This window comes from Trachinotus anak, unplaced genomic scaffold (genome assembly GCF_046630095.1).
Source record: "Trachinotus anak isolate AG129_WGS33_773 ecotype Australia unplaced genomic scaffold, CSIRO_AGI_Tana_v1 ptg000004l, whole genome shotgun sequence".
In the NCBI taxonomy this organism is placed as follows: Eukaryota; Metazoa; Chordata; class Actinopteri; order Carangiformes; family Carangidae; genus Trachinotus; species Trachinotus anak.
Genome location: NW_027273855.1, coordinates 7,493,575 through 7,506,667, shown reverse-complemented (window position 1 = coordinate 7,506,667; position 13,093 = coordinate 7,493,575). Strand labels below are relative to the sequence as shown.

At 41.4% G+C, this 13,093-nt stretch overlaps 2 protein-coding genes across 3 annotated transcripts; both read left to right on the top strand.

Annotated features, from left to right (window-relative positions):
- Positions 1-42: 42 nt before the first annotated feature.
- sars1 (seryl-tRNA synthetase 1) lies at positions 43-9,954 on the top strand. Its single transcript, XM_071475545.1, has 11 exons — positions 43-226; positions 1,290-1,360; positions 1,547-1,627; positions 1,792-1,950; positions 2,792-2,935; positions 3,146-3,301; positions 5,499-5,720; positions 5,842-5,971; positions 7,327-7,484; positions 7,688-7,817; positions 8,937-9,954. Exons 1-11 carry the CDS (start codon positions 91-93, stop codon positions 9,095-9,097), a joined length of 1,548 nt encoding a protein of 515 aa, XP_071331646.1. The 5' UTR covers positions 43-90; the 3' UTR covers positions 9,098-9,954.
- A 709-nt stretch (positions 9,955-10,663) lies between these two features.
- On the top strand, positions 10,664-12,912 carry LOC139620227 (PTB domain-containing engulfment adapter protein 1-like). 2 transcript variants are annotated; one of them, XM_071475550.1, is made up of 7 exons: positions 10,664-10,730; positions 10,814-10,883; positions 11,134-11,205; positions 11,763-11,861; positions 11,979-12,116; positions 12,300-12,404; positions 12,626-12,912. In XM_071475550.1, exons 2-7 carry the CDS (start codon positions 10,836-10,838, stop codon positions 12,686-12,688), a joined length of 525 nt encoding a protein of 174 aa, XP_071331651.1. In that variant the 5' UTR covers positions 10,664-10,730; positions 10,814-10,835; the 3' UTR covers positions 12,689-12,912. The 2 variants fall into 2 exon arrangements, with proteins under 2 accessions (XP_071331651.1, XP_071331652.1); XM_071475551.1 differs by having other exon boundaries at positions 10,671-10,730; positions 10,811-10,883.
- The last annotated feature ends 181 nt before the right edge of the window (positions 12,913-13,093 follow it).

Below are 13,093 nucleotides of genomic sequence, written 5' to 3'. Positions count from 1 at the left end.
TTTTTTTACCCAACTGAATGTGCGACGCTTCCGTACGGACGTCATCGTTGTGAGCTCATTCAGCCGCTCTCTGACAGACAGCGTGGAAAGATGGTGCTCGACTTGGACCTGTTTCGGACCGACAAAGGCGGCGATCCAGAAATCATCCGTGAGACTCAGAGGAAGAGGTTTAAAGACGTGACCCTCGTCGATAAGCTGGTCGCTGCAGATACAGAATGGAGAAAATGTGAGCGCGTTTCCAGTTCCCTTTCACTCATAGTAGCTAACGTTAGCGCGGTGGCTAATGATGCTAATGTTACAGAAGCTCAAGCCCAACCCCATGAAGGAATCAGGGCATTTTCACTGTTAGTATGCAACTGCAGCCAATTGTTACATTCCATCTGGGATATTAAAATATTTCTCAAATGATTAGAACACTGTCTTCTATTCGGCGTACTAAAATGCAAAAATCGGCTTTTAAGAATATATTATACTGAATTTGCCTGCTGTCTGCTCTGCCACCGCAATAGCGAAACGTCCTCTTCACTGCAGTGGACTGCGAATTATTTCACATTGAAATTTAACCCTAGAAATAGGAAATAAAGAGTTGTTACATGCATTATGTCCATACCGTATTAATTACTGGCCATTCTTTAGACAGTGTGGGAAAATAAATAATTCGTAGATGTCTTGAATGTTTGTCAGTAGGTTCGGCAACAAATGATGGCCAGATTTGAATGGAGTTTGGTATTTTGTTCACACAACAGGAAAAGAATAGCATGCAGTGGGGCTAATGTTAGCGCAGCTAGCTCCATTTGGCGAATCCAAATGAGCCATATGGCTGTAGTCAAACGTTTTTACTTAGGATCAGGGTTATAATCGAAAGATTCCAAGCGCTAGCTCACCATGCGTTCCCATAATCTTGTCGTCAGAAAAGTGTTGGCTAACGTTAAGGCTCGGTTAGCTTAGCGATGCCGGGTAATAACGTGCAATCTGATGCAATCCCAGCCAGAGATATGTCAAGTCAACGTCGCCCCAGAGTAGCTACAGAGTGTGTCATTCATATCCAGCATATGGTGACGATGATACCATGAATAATTTCTATCGGTGCATTCACAGTCCTCAATGCAGTGGCAAATATAGTTTGTTCACGTTGCTGTCATAATTTTTGACTGTATGAGTGCGGTCTGCTGCTGACAACACCTGTCACCATGTTGCTAGTCCTGCTACTGCAGCTCTCTCTCTCTCTCTCTCTCTCTCTCAACATTAGCTCATGATGCATTGACTGACTGTGATTTTCCCCCTAACAGGCCGCTTCACTGCAGACAACCTCAACAAAGCGAAGAACCTCTGCAGCAAGAGCATTGGAGAGAAAATGAAGGTACAGAAACATCAGGATACTAAATGAGCGAACAGGCTATGGAGCCTTGAGTAATGAGTGAGGGAGCAGAAGTCACTATGTGTCCTATAGTCATTTGAAATGACTACTTAAAAAAAAAAAAAAAAAAAAAAAAAAGTAGAAACATTTTTATTTTATTTCTAACACCTCTTTATGTTCTGAGCACAGAAGAAGGAAGCAGTTGGGGATGATGACACTGTACCTGAAGAAGCACAGAACCTGGAGTCCCTAACAGCTGAAACACTATCGGTATGACTGTCTGTGCCCTAAACACTTTTCTCCACCTGTATGGCTGCAAATTTGCATGCTGTTAAATGAATCTATGAAAAAATAGATAAAGTTTTCTCAATTTCTTTCTGTGCTTCTCCTTACTTTTTTCTTTTCTTTTTCTCCTTCGCGTTTCTCTTTGTCAGGCCTTTACAGTAACCCAGATCAAGAAGGTGCGTTTATTGGTGGATGAGGCAGTGGAGAAAACTGACAAGGAGAGGATCAGGCTGGAGGGAGAGCGCTTTGAGTACCTGAGGGAGATCGGCAACCTTCTGCACCCATCTGTACCCATCAGCAATGATGAGGTGGGTGATTTGATACAGGCAGATCTGATTAATGTGGCTGCTGATTACAGGACGTGGATGTAATAATGCAAGTTACACATTGGATGGTGTCCAAGAAGACAACCATTGCCCACACAATGCCATAAAACTGCAAGATAAAGTGGCCAAGAGGATGAAAAGAGGCCTGGAGTTAGCAGTTAGTTTGGATCATACGGGGCGCAGCGTGTGTGTGGGGGGGCCTGGCCAGGACTACCACAGTGACTGCATAGTGCTGACCTTGAAATATGAGCTGTGTCGCAATTCAGGGGCAGGATTTTTCGAAGGCTGCATCCTCCGAAGGGTGTGGCCCCTGAATTGGGACACAGGTATGGAGTGTGCTGATGAGTGGCTGCATGGGAATGATTCAAAACACTGCAAGAATCGTATAAGGGGGTGTAAAGAAGAAAAGTATGACCTGGTCAAGTATGTCCCCCGACTTGAATCCAGTACAATATCTCTGGAATATTTTAAAGCAGAAAGTGGAGCAACAAAAACCCTGAGGCTGGAAAGAATCAGCTGTGAAGAATGGCATCTTTCCACAGATTTGTGCAGGAGTGGTCCATGTCCGGGACGATCGCATCTCTCATCACAAGTAATAGGCAGACGTAGAAAATATTCAAAACATGAAAGAATGTCTGCCCAAAGGTTCCAAGCCAAGAGACAAGAAGCTGATCCTCAAATTTGAGAAGCTGGAACCAGATAGTGTTTACTTGACAAATCACTGAACACTTCTCAAAGTTAATGTAAATTATTTTCAGTAATGTCAATCAACTAATTAGCTTCATCTGATCATACAGTAATTGATCATATTTCCTCCACACAGGATGCCGACAACAAGGTGGAGCGCACCTGGGGTGACTGCACTGTACAGAAGAAGTACTCCCACGTTGACCTGGTGGTCATGATTGATGGCTTTGATGGAGAGAGGGGAGCAGTCGTGGCTGGGAGCAGAGGTTACTTTTTGAAGGTGAGTTCATGTATGGACACCAATGCAATTCACATTTGGCACAGACAAGCACAAACAGGCCTTTTTTTTTTCTATTTTCCCACCAAAATGACATTTTTTAACTTGTACAGACGCACCCAGAGACAAGAACCGTGATCATCCTTTTGCTTTCTGACCTACAAATCAAGAGGCCAGATGTTCAGTTGTTTTTCCTCTCCGTGTTGCGTTTAGGGCCCACTGGTGTTCCTGGAGCAGGCTCTGATCAGTTACGCCTTAAGGATCCTCTACAGCAAGAATTACACCATGCTCTACACACCATTCTTCATGAGGAAAGAGGTCATGCAGGAAGTCGCCCAACTCAGCCAGTTTGACGAAGAGCTTTACAAGGTACAGAAACTTAGAGCGAATTTGTCAACTTTTTCTGTTAAGTTGGATTTAACTCGAAAGGTGTTGTCACGGTTTTGACCGGAGTTCAGCCGCAGCTGTGAAGAGTCCTGCATTTTGCAACAATGGGTAAGACTGAGGTGAAATTATTTTAACAAGTGTGGAAATGAACAAATGAGCCAACATGTTAGTACCAGGGGTTTGGAATGAGATGTTCAGGTGTTACTTTTGGCCGTGCTTTTTAGTTGTGCCACTGCCACCTAGAGGCCCAATCAAAGAGCTGCACCATGTTGAGAAGTATGATCTGTGGTCCAATAGTATGTTGCTTCAGCACCGAAGGCTGCAGTTTCAGGACCACAGTTTAAGAACTGTATTTCTACGACCCTGTTTTCTCGTGCCAGCGCCACCTAGTGATTATATATAAATTATAAACACATGCATGCACGCACACGCGCACACACACACACACACACACACACACACACATATATGAGAGAGAGAGAGAATAAAATGTTATTTATTAACTTTTCCTCACCCTTAATACACAGTAAGTAGGTAGCACCATGTAGGTACCAACTAGTCTTCCTTGTTTCCTCAATTCCTTTGAAATCCCTCTAATAAATTCCACTTCACTGAAATAGTAAACAGAAAACCTAATCAATGCTGGGTTAACAGCAGTTAACTTTTGAAAAGGGTACATTAATAATCAACATTACTGCTTAACTAAAGTATTACCTAATGTTATTAATATCTGATAAAGACTTGATGGCATTGTCTGAAAAAAAACTGACATTCTCCACTCTTTCCTGCGGTGATAAAGCGGACCAGAGAGGAAGACCTGCTCAGCCTCCTGCAGAGACAAATTCTTTTGAATTAATTTCAGTTGTATTGAAATGAATCGGTATCCATGAAATCACTTCATATAGGTTATACAGTACATGATGTGACCAGCGTAAAACCTCTGGGTGTCGTGACTTGATGGATTTATTGACTCGACAGAGCATGACAAAAAAAAATTTAAAAATTAAAAAAAAAAAAAAAATATATATATATATATATATATATATATATATATATATATATATATATATATATATATATATATATATATATATATATAAAATAATTATATATCATATCATTAATATAAATATGGTAGATGGATGTGTCAATAAAGTAATTAGTTGGCTACCCTTAATATATTTATATGAGCCGTCATACTCGCATTCCTTCTACCATCCATCTGATGAAATGCGGTGCTGACGTCCAAGTCGTTAGGTGGCAGTGTCACAGGAAACTGTGCTGCTGTACACTATGGCTCTCATCTTATGGTGCACTATTTATTACATCCCCAAATGACATTGTCCATGTATTTCCAACATTTCATACTGTCTTCATACTATAACCACTGGTTGGTGATGCTCAGTAACGGATTACAACACATTACAAGCTGCACCGGTTCCAGTCTCCTGACTGAGAAGCTGCACAGCAGCCGTCAGGCATCCAGTGTTACCACTCAGCGTCAGCCAGTTAACCTTTAATTTAACCTTTCAAAATGAAGCAATGTGGTTCCTTGACCAAAAAAAAAAAACTTAATAATGTCAGAATATGGGTTTTTTTCTCATAAATTATGACATTAATGTCAGAAGTCAGAGTTATGTCTCAAAATATTTCCCCTCTCCCGGCCCGACATTTTTTCCTTGCTCTTATAGGTCACTGTGAACACAGCGCTTCATTAGCTGTTTTATTTTGGTAAGCTGCCCTTGCACTGGTCAATGGAGACACAGCATTCACAACAGAACCTGTTCAGCTCAGGTCATTGTGGCCATGACTTGCTATGCAAACACTAACTAGTGGACCTACCAAAGTGCAGCTAGGGGACTCGTTGCATCAAGATCATGCATATTTTCCATCACAGGTCACCTTTGGCCACTAATTAGGGCATGAAACATCCTGTGCTGATAGATATTCATTTTTGGATACAGCATCTGTAACTGATGTGTAAAGTGGCGAACGAGGGCTTGATGTCTTCTGCTCTCTTTACGTCGACAGTGGAGCGGACAACTGGTTTGACTGGTGATAATTTTGCACATCAGAATTTTTCACCTCTTCACAGCTGTTGGAAAATTGTTCTGTAACTGTTAAAGAGATTTCTGTCTGTTGCTCCTTTTTGCTCAACCCCTGCACGTGTTTACCCCAGGTCATCGGTAAGAGCAGCGAGAAGTCAGATGACAACTCCGTAGATGAGAAGTACCTCATTGCCACCTCTGAGCAGCCCATTGCAGCCTTCCTGAGGGAAGAGTGGCTCAAACCCGAGGACCTGCCCATCCGCTACGCCGGCTTCTCCACCTGCTTCAGACAGGAAGTGGGCTCCCATGGCCGAGATACCCGCGGGATCTTCAGGGTGCACCAGTTTGAAAAGGTCAATAATATTATATCATTCTCTGTAATAAAAAGTTTTAAAAAAAATAAATGGTCACTTTTTGTCAAGAAAAGAATCAGAATTGACCAACAATCAATCATATTTACTGATTTTTCTGTAGATTGAGCAGTTTGTCTATGCTTCCCCACATGATGGCAAATCATGGGAGATGTTTGATGAGATGATCGGGACGGCCGAAGAGTTCTACCAGTCACTAGGAATTCCTTATCGCATTGTCAACATTGTCTCTGGTAGGTATGATACACTCATATCCATACTGCCTCACGTCAGATATTAACACAAGCCTCAAGGCCAGGGGGCTACAAAGTGAAGACTTATTCCACAAATACAAAGGTTTTTGTTTATGTTTCCACCGCCTCTCAAGAATGGTCAAGGTCAGGCAAAATAGATCGATAATGTGAAGTGACTTTGTGGTTTGAAATTTTATTTTTGCACTCGACAAGAACAGAGTTAAGTCATGTTGAATGACTGTAATGTGAAGATGAAAGTTAAACAATGAAAGAAGAGAGACTTCTAAGAACATTTGTTGTTTCTCTCTCTCCCACGCTTTGTGTAGGCGAATCAGGACTTTTATTTCCTGATTCGCTTCCTGACTCAATCAGGTTTGTAGTGTGAATGAATGCATGCATGTACACGCCTTGTTGCAGCTTGTGTTTAACCAGTCCACAAACTTAACCCTGAGATTTCCTAATCATGAAAATTATTAGTTGAAGCCCTATATTGTTCCATTAGTACCATTAGGGGTTGGCGATCTAGCCTAAAAGATCATATGACAATCACATGGGTACAATTAAAATCCACAATCAGATTCACTATCTGTATTCTGTTTCCGCTCTGATTTTATTCTGAAAGTTACGACAGGAAGTTGTGATTCATATCTTTCCGCCACTTCAGGCATTTGCTCGCTATTCTTCAACCTTCTGTTTACAACTCACAACCAATCACACATTTTGCTTAGTTCATATGAAGTATTCGTTTGGACAGCACTGTTATTTATTCATGAAGTGCTATATGTAAGTATTTTAATTTGAAAGTTCAGTCGCTGCCCCAGCTCATCCTATGGGCAGGTCTCTTGTCCCCAAACGGGACTGTAACTAAACGGTCTCGGATTGGAGCTGGGTGGGTGCTGTTCTGCTCAGGTGAAGAACTTGTACACGTGCCGCTACAGAAAGCTTGCAGAGGCTGCGGAGCAGAACAAGGACTGCCGTCTCCAGCTGCAGTTAGTGTGCTAGCTGTTTAACAGTTGGCAGTGGGCTGGTTAGCAGCAACTTAACTTTTGAAATAAAATATCTAAACATATCAGCTTTTAATGACGCGATCTGTACGATTAATTTGAAAAGTAGATCACATGCCAAAGTAAGATTGTCCACGATGTAAGATCTAGTATTTTTTTTCAAGGTAGTACTTTGCAGCACTTTTAAACCAACCAAGGAGGTTTAGGCAGTTTGCTTTATGTTATGTTGAACGACATCTGTCGGCTGTCCTGAAGTCACTAGATGGGGCTTAAAAACAGTGGAACATTAAGAGCTTGCATCATGATCAGATATGATATCAGCTAACTGCTTACTGTTGTATGTCATTGCAGGTGCCCTGAATCATGCAGCCAGTAAGAAGCTGGATCTGGAGGCCTGGTTCCCTGGCTCAGGTGCTTTCAGAGAGCTGGTCTCCTGCTCAAACTGCACTGACTACCAAGCCAGGCGCCTCCGCATCCGCTACGGACAGACCAAAAAAATGATGGACAAGGTGAGCGCTCGCTTCCAAGCCAGCTGTGCATCTCAGCAGAGGCGTGTGTGTAACCAGGCCTCACAAGACGCTGATGCAACCTCAGCTGTTGCTGGCTAGTTAGTGGCTTGCCAGTCAGTGATCTGAGATTTGGCTCCACTGATCTTAAAAAAAAAAAAAAAAAAAGTGGCTTTTTTAACTTCCTCTGTCTCTGTGTTATGTAGGCAGAGTTTGTCCACATGTTGAACGCCACCATGTGCGCCACCACACGTGTGATGTGTGCCATCCTGGAGAATTACCAAACTGAAGAAGGCATCGTTGTTCCAGAGAAGCTCAGGGATTTCATGCCTCCGGGTAAGTTGTGCTGAATGGTCTCACAGGAATGCTGTGTGCAGTGTTCATTCAGAAAGATTATACCTAGCTGTCAGGAAGCATTCTGCTCAGTGAGGAAATGCAGACCACGTGAATAATTAGGAGCAGCTCGTTTTACAAATGACTAAATAGTGGTGGAGTTTTAGTCGGAGGTGAGTGTACAGTCCTAATACAGGATCATAATGTATGCTGTTCTCGCACAGTGAGCTCGTCTCTACCGGGCCCATATGTGGGCTGATATTAGCCTACTGCAGATATATTTGTATCGATGTCTATGTCGGTCGATAAGTAAAAAGAAATTGCAGAACACAAAACAGTGATTGCTTGTTTGTGTGTTTCAGGTTTAAAAAAAACAAAACAAATATAAATACCAATCAGGCTTCATTCTGGCCTCTTCAGTGTTTCTAAATTAATTTCTACTGCTAAGGTTTTACTCCTGGGTCCTTGAAGGGTGCTTAACTCCAGCTAAATGTAAATGTCTTGGTGCAGCAGTACGATGCCAGTGAGACCAGTATATCAGGCCCGTGCATTTACAAGGTAGTTTCCAAATCACTTGTTTGATAACTGAACAGGTGCAGAGGACAAACATTCAGCCACAATTTCTCTGAAGCTGACCTGAAACAAACTGTAACAGCTGACAGACACAAATGTTGTCGAAGTTTGAAGCCTCCTAAAGGAACAGTTTGTCAGTTTTTCACTTTTTGGCCAGAGTTCGATAAGAAGACTAATAGAAGGCAGAAGCACAATTGCACAAATTAACACTTGTTGTTTAATCTGTATAGAAACTGAAATGTAAAAGCAAGAATTTGTGCTAACGTGTTAAACAGTGAGCTTTAGAGGATTGTTGTTGTAGTTAGGCTACTTGTTTCCCCCCTGCCTCCAGTCTTTATGCTAAGCTAAGCTAATTGTCTCTTGGCCTTAGCTTCTTGTTTAGCACACAGACATGAGGATGGTGATGATCTTTTCATCTAACACTAAGAAAGTTAGTGAATAACTTAATCATTTTCTGAGCTGCAGACAGTGTTGCAGTTTAACCTTGTTTGTGGAGGTTCTCATCGCCCACAGATGTAGACTTGAATGTATTTTTTTTTCTTCCTCCAGGTTTGACAGAGATCATTAAGTTCGTCAAGCCGGCTCCTATCGATCAGGAGATGTCTAAAAAATCAAAGAAACAGCAGGAAGGAGGGAAGAAGAAGAAGCAGGGAGGAGGAGACCAGAACCTGCCCAACGCCATGGAGACCATGTCCGTCAACGACTCATAGACTACACAACGACAGTGTCACTTCAACAACCTCACAGATAGAAACAGATGGAATAGAGGCCAATGTGTAATGATCTGGGGTCAGTTTAAGGTTTCTCCCAAGCTTATGGTTAAGTTGAGAAATAAAGGCACTTAATATTATCCTTAGCTTAAAGTGAAGGCCTGCCTCTGTCCCATCTGTGTCTGTCTCAGAGGATGGTGTTATTCATCTCAGCTCTTCTTTCCCTCATTTACATTAAGCACACTGAAAAAGGGATCACTCCGTGCTCTAACCATCTACAGTCCACTTCAGAGTCCACTGACCACCTGTCTGTCACTTTCTCACATCTGCAGCAACACTGAGCCTAAAATAAACAGATAAGACTGCTTGAGCTGTCTGGCCTCACTTCACCACGGCACTTAGTAGTTTCTGGGACTGGTGTTTAGCGCAGATGAACCTCTGGCTGTATACATGTTTGTTTCCAGCTGTTATTAACATTGAAAAGTGTGGTTTCCAGATGTTTGGTCATTTGTACAACTGATCAGTTGATGTCTGGAGTTGAGACCAAAACCTGCATCTCTTCTGTGATTACTTCCTGTCTGAAATAGCTTAATTACTGAAATGTAAAAATCTACCTTGGAAAAAGGATCAGGTATTTTAACTGTCTGTTTTAGGCTTCCCTTCGTGTTGTCTCTGACCACAATCATCATTTTCCACTATTGTTGCTTGATGTCATTGTTGACCCATAATGCTGTTCACTAGCTTATGACTGAGACATTGGCATTGTAATTACTTGCTAATATAAAGATATATATATATGATTGAGCATTGATGAAGTGGCACTCACTGTAAACCAATAAATACAGTTGATATGGAAATTCTTCTCTGTACATGTGGTTTTTTGATGAGTCTAGATATCCTTTAAGTTTCAAAACTGTTGTACATGTAAATTGACACATTACTTAAAAGTGCCATATTGTATTAAGTGAGATTTCCATGTCTTTTTTTGATTATAAAGCAGCTTAAAGTTCAATATTAATACTGTGAAAGTATCAAAACAGCCTGTATTCAGAAACTGAGCCTTAAAATGAGATGTCACAACAAAGCAGCTACTGCTCTCAGCCATGCCCCGAGCCCAGCCCTGCCAGAACCAATATCCAACCTTGCAGGATATGGTTTCTCTGAGTGTTCACCTTAAATCTGCTTTTTTTTTTTTATTTGATCAGACAGAAAACAGTCACTCACCGACCTGTTGTTGCTAGAGCTCCAGAGAGAGGCCTGAGAGAGGAGCTCTAACATTACAAGTGTAAAATATGGGACCTTTAAAATCTGTGCACAAAGAAAGAACACTAAAGTAAACCGATACTGTATAAACCATTCCAATATATTTGTTTCTCAAAACATCTGGCAACATGTAACAACTTAACCTGTTGTGATAGTCTTATCTCGGTAAATCAACAAATGCTGTCTCCAGTTCAGTCCTTTAATGGGACATCATAATGTAGCCATGAAACTTCCAGGCACCCTGGATATCTGATAAAGGGCAATAAGGAAGACGTGGACATTACTTATTAACTCCAACAGACTTTACACCCATCCATCTGCAATACAGTAAGAAGCCAACTCACTCCGGTTATAGTATATTTACAAGAAGGTGAGATTGAATTTCAGTATGTTTTGTCATTATTGAGTTGATGTTAGTTTTTAGTGTCTTAATGTTTGTGTGACGAACAGCAGGTATAGTGCCAGGCGAGTCGAGATGAGTGACACTTCTGAGGATGACAGTGAGATCTCCTTTAGTGTAAAGGTAAATACAGATACTTTGTGGTTAAAAATCTGATGGTGGGAAATAAAGTTAAAGACGAGATACTTCGATCAGTTATCTGTGTATTCTGTGTAATGTGGCTCAGTTTGTCATGGGCTGGTCTAGTAGCAATGCAAATCCAACTTACATACACATACTGTATGTACAACATGCATTTTTTTTTAATTAAAGATGTCCTGTTTAAAACTACATTTTCAGTTTTGCTTCATCTGTGTTTCTCTCTCAAAACTAGTTTCTTGGGCGAGTTGAGGTGGTTCGCCCAGAGGGACTACAGATCCTGGAGGAAGCAGCCCAGCGCCTCAAGGTCAGTAACTACTGCACCTGTAACATACTGTTAGAGCTGCTGTTTTTGAGTGAATTTAAAACAGTCCTTTCCTGTATATCACTTTTAGCCGTACTTGTAGCATGGCTCTCTGTTGTCCACCTCTTTGGACCAGACTGAAATTTTTCTGATGGATGAGTTTGCCAAAAGAAATCGGTACAGACATTCATGGTCCCTGGAGAATGAATCTTAATGACTTTGGCAATCCCCAGACTTTTTAACCGGCGCCACCATAAAGTTGATGTTTTTGGTTTTTACAAATGTTTCAACAACTATTGGATGGATTGCTACGACATTTGTTAGAGACATTCATGGTGCCAAGAGGATGAATCTTAATGAACCTAGTGATCATCTGTTTTTTCTGAATACAGTCATGGTGTAGCACCATGAGCTTCACATCGTCGTTTTGTGAGACTCTCCCTACAGTATATCTAGTATGGATGCACCATGGAATGGATTTATGGATTAATTTTTTTTATGAACTCCAGTGACAAGCATAACATGTAATCCATCCCCTCTTTTCCTCCTCTCACCCTTAGACGCCAGACGATTACGCCCCAGAAAAGGCAGCCAAGAAGAGCAAAGTCTATCTCTTCCTGTCCCTGAGCGGGATAGACATTTTGGAAAACAAAACCAAGGTGTGTGACAAAAGTGTACACATCAGTCCAAGGATGCATACAATTTCATGACACATCTTGCTTTCTTTGGCTTTGAATAATCACTTTACATCTTCTCATTATCTTTCCTGTTCTCAGTTCTTGTTGTACACGTGCCCTCTCTCCACTGTCTCCTTCTGTGCCCTCCTGCCATCCTCACCCAAAGTCTTTGGCTTTGTGGCCAGACACCCTGCAGCAGACATGTACCACTGTTATCTGTTCCAGAGCAAGAAGTTTGTGAGTATTCCCAGTACAACATGACAGACACCATGCACTCTGTGTAGGAATAATCTGGTGATTTATGGTTTTTATTAGAGTAGACAAGAAGACCACTAATATTACCACTGGAAAACAATATGATAGATGAAATATTCAGACCTTCAAAGGCTCATGCATGTATTTCCAAAACACTTTTTTCAGTCTCATGTGCTGGTCTCAACTATCGGTGATGCCTTCCGAGCATCAAAAAAGGAGGAGAGCATCAGGGGAGGACGAGACCTTATAGTAGAGGCGCTCAGACATAAGGTTAGTTCCACTTGTTTTAATTACTATCAAGTCAAGGGTAATTACTCAGCTCAAGTCATTTCATGTCATTTTGTCATGGTAGGAACTTTATTTCAGTTTGCTCAAAATAGGTTTTCAGTTGATCTTAATGGCTGAATCAATACCAGCTCTTACTTAATTAAATGTCTGTCATATTCAGTGGTGTATTTTACAGCTGGCTCCTCTTTCTCGTTTTTCTTCAGAATAAAATGCTGCAGAGAGAGAATTCAGAGCTGAAGAGGAGGCTCACTGGACATACTGAGTAACAACAGTGTGCGCTGTTGCATTTGTGTGCAGAAAATACTTGTGATGGATAAGTAGCTGTTTTTAAATGCAGCACTTCCTCTCAGGAAACTTCAAGAAAATGTTGGATCATAGAAAAAGGGAAAGGAGAGTAACAATCTGTATAGGGAAGATGTATATTAAAACTGGTGTTTATTAAAAAAAACAAACAAACAAAAAAAAACAATGCAATAAACTTCTTAATGTTTTTCTGGAATATTTACAACTGAATCCACTGTAATTGTGTTATCTGCATCCAACAATGCTAGAGGTCAGCAACAACCTCCTCAACTCAGCACCCACTGCGCTGCTGCGTCAAATGTTGCCTTCACATGTCGGAAATCGTGTGTGTAACTTTTTATGTCCACAGGAAGGAACCGAAACGCGTT

Bases quoted from the DNA above. Each gene is read 5' to 3' on its own strand.
- sars1 (XM_071475545.1), top strand. From the start codon at position 91: ATGGTGCTCGACTTGGACCTGTTTCGGACCGACAAAGGCGGCGATCCA. The intron at 7,485-7,687 runs GTGAGCGCTCGC...TGTGTTATGTAG, and splicing joins CCAAAAAAATGATGGACAAG to GCAGAGTTTGTCCACATGTT. The intron at 7,818-8,936 runs GTAAGTTGTGCT...TTCTTCCTCCAG, and splicing joins CAGGGATTTCATGCCTCCGG to GTTTGACAGAGATCATTAAG.
- LOC139620227 (XM_071475550.1), top strand. From the start codon at position 10,836: ATGAGTGACACTTCTGAGGATGACAGTGAGATCTCCTTTAGTGTAAAG. The intron at 11,206-11,762 runs GTCAGTAACTAC...TCTCACCCTTAG, and splicing joins AAGCAGCCCAGCGCCTCAAG to ACGCCAGACGATTACGCCCC. The intron at 12,405-12,625 runs GTTAGTTCCACT...GTTTTTCTTCAG, and splicing joins TAGAGGCGCTCAGACATAAG to AATAAAATGCTGCAGAGAGA.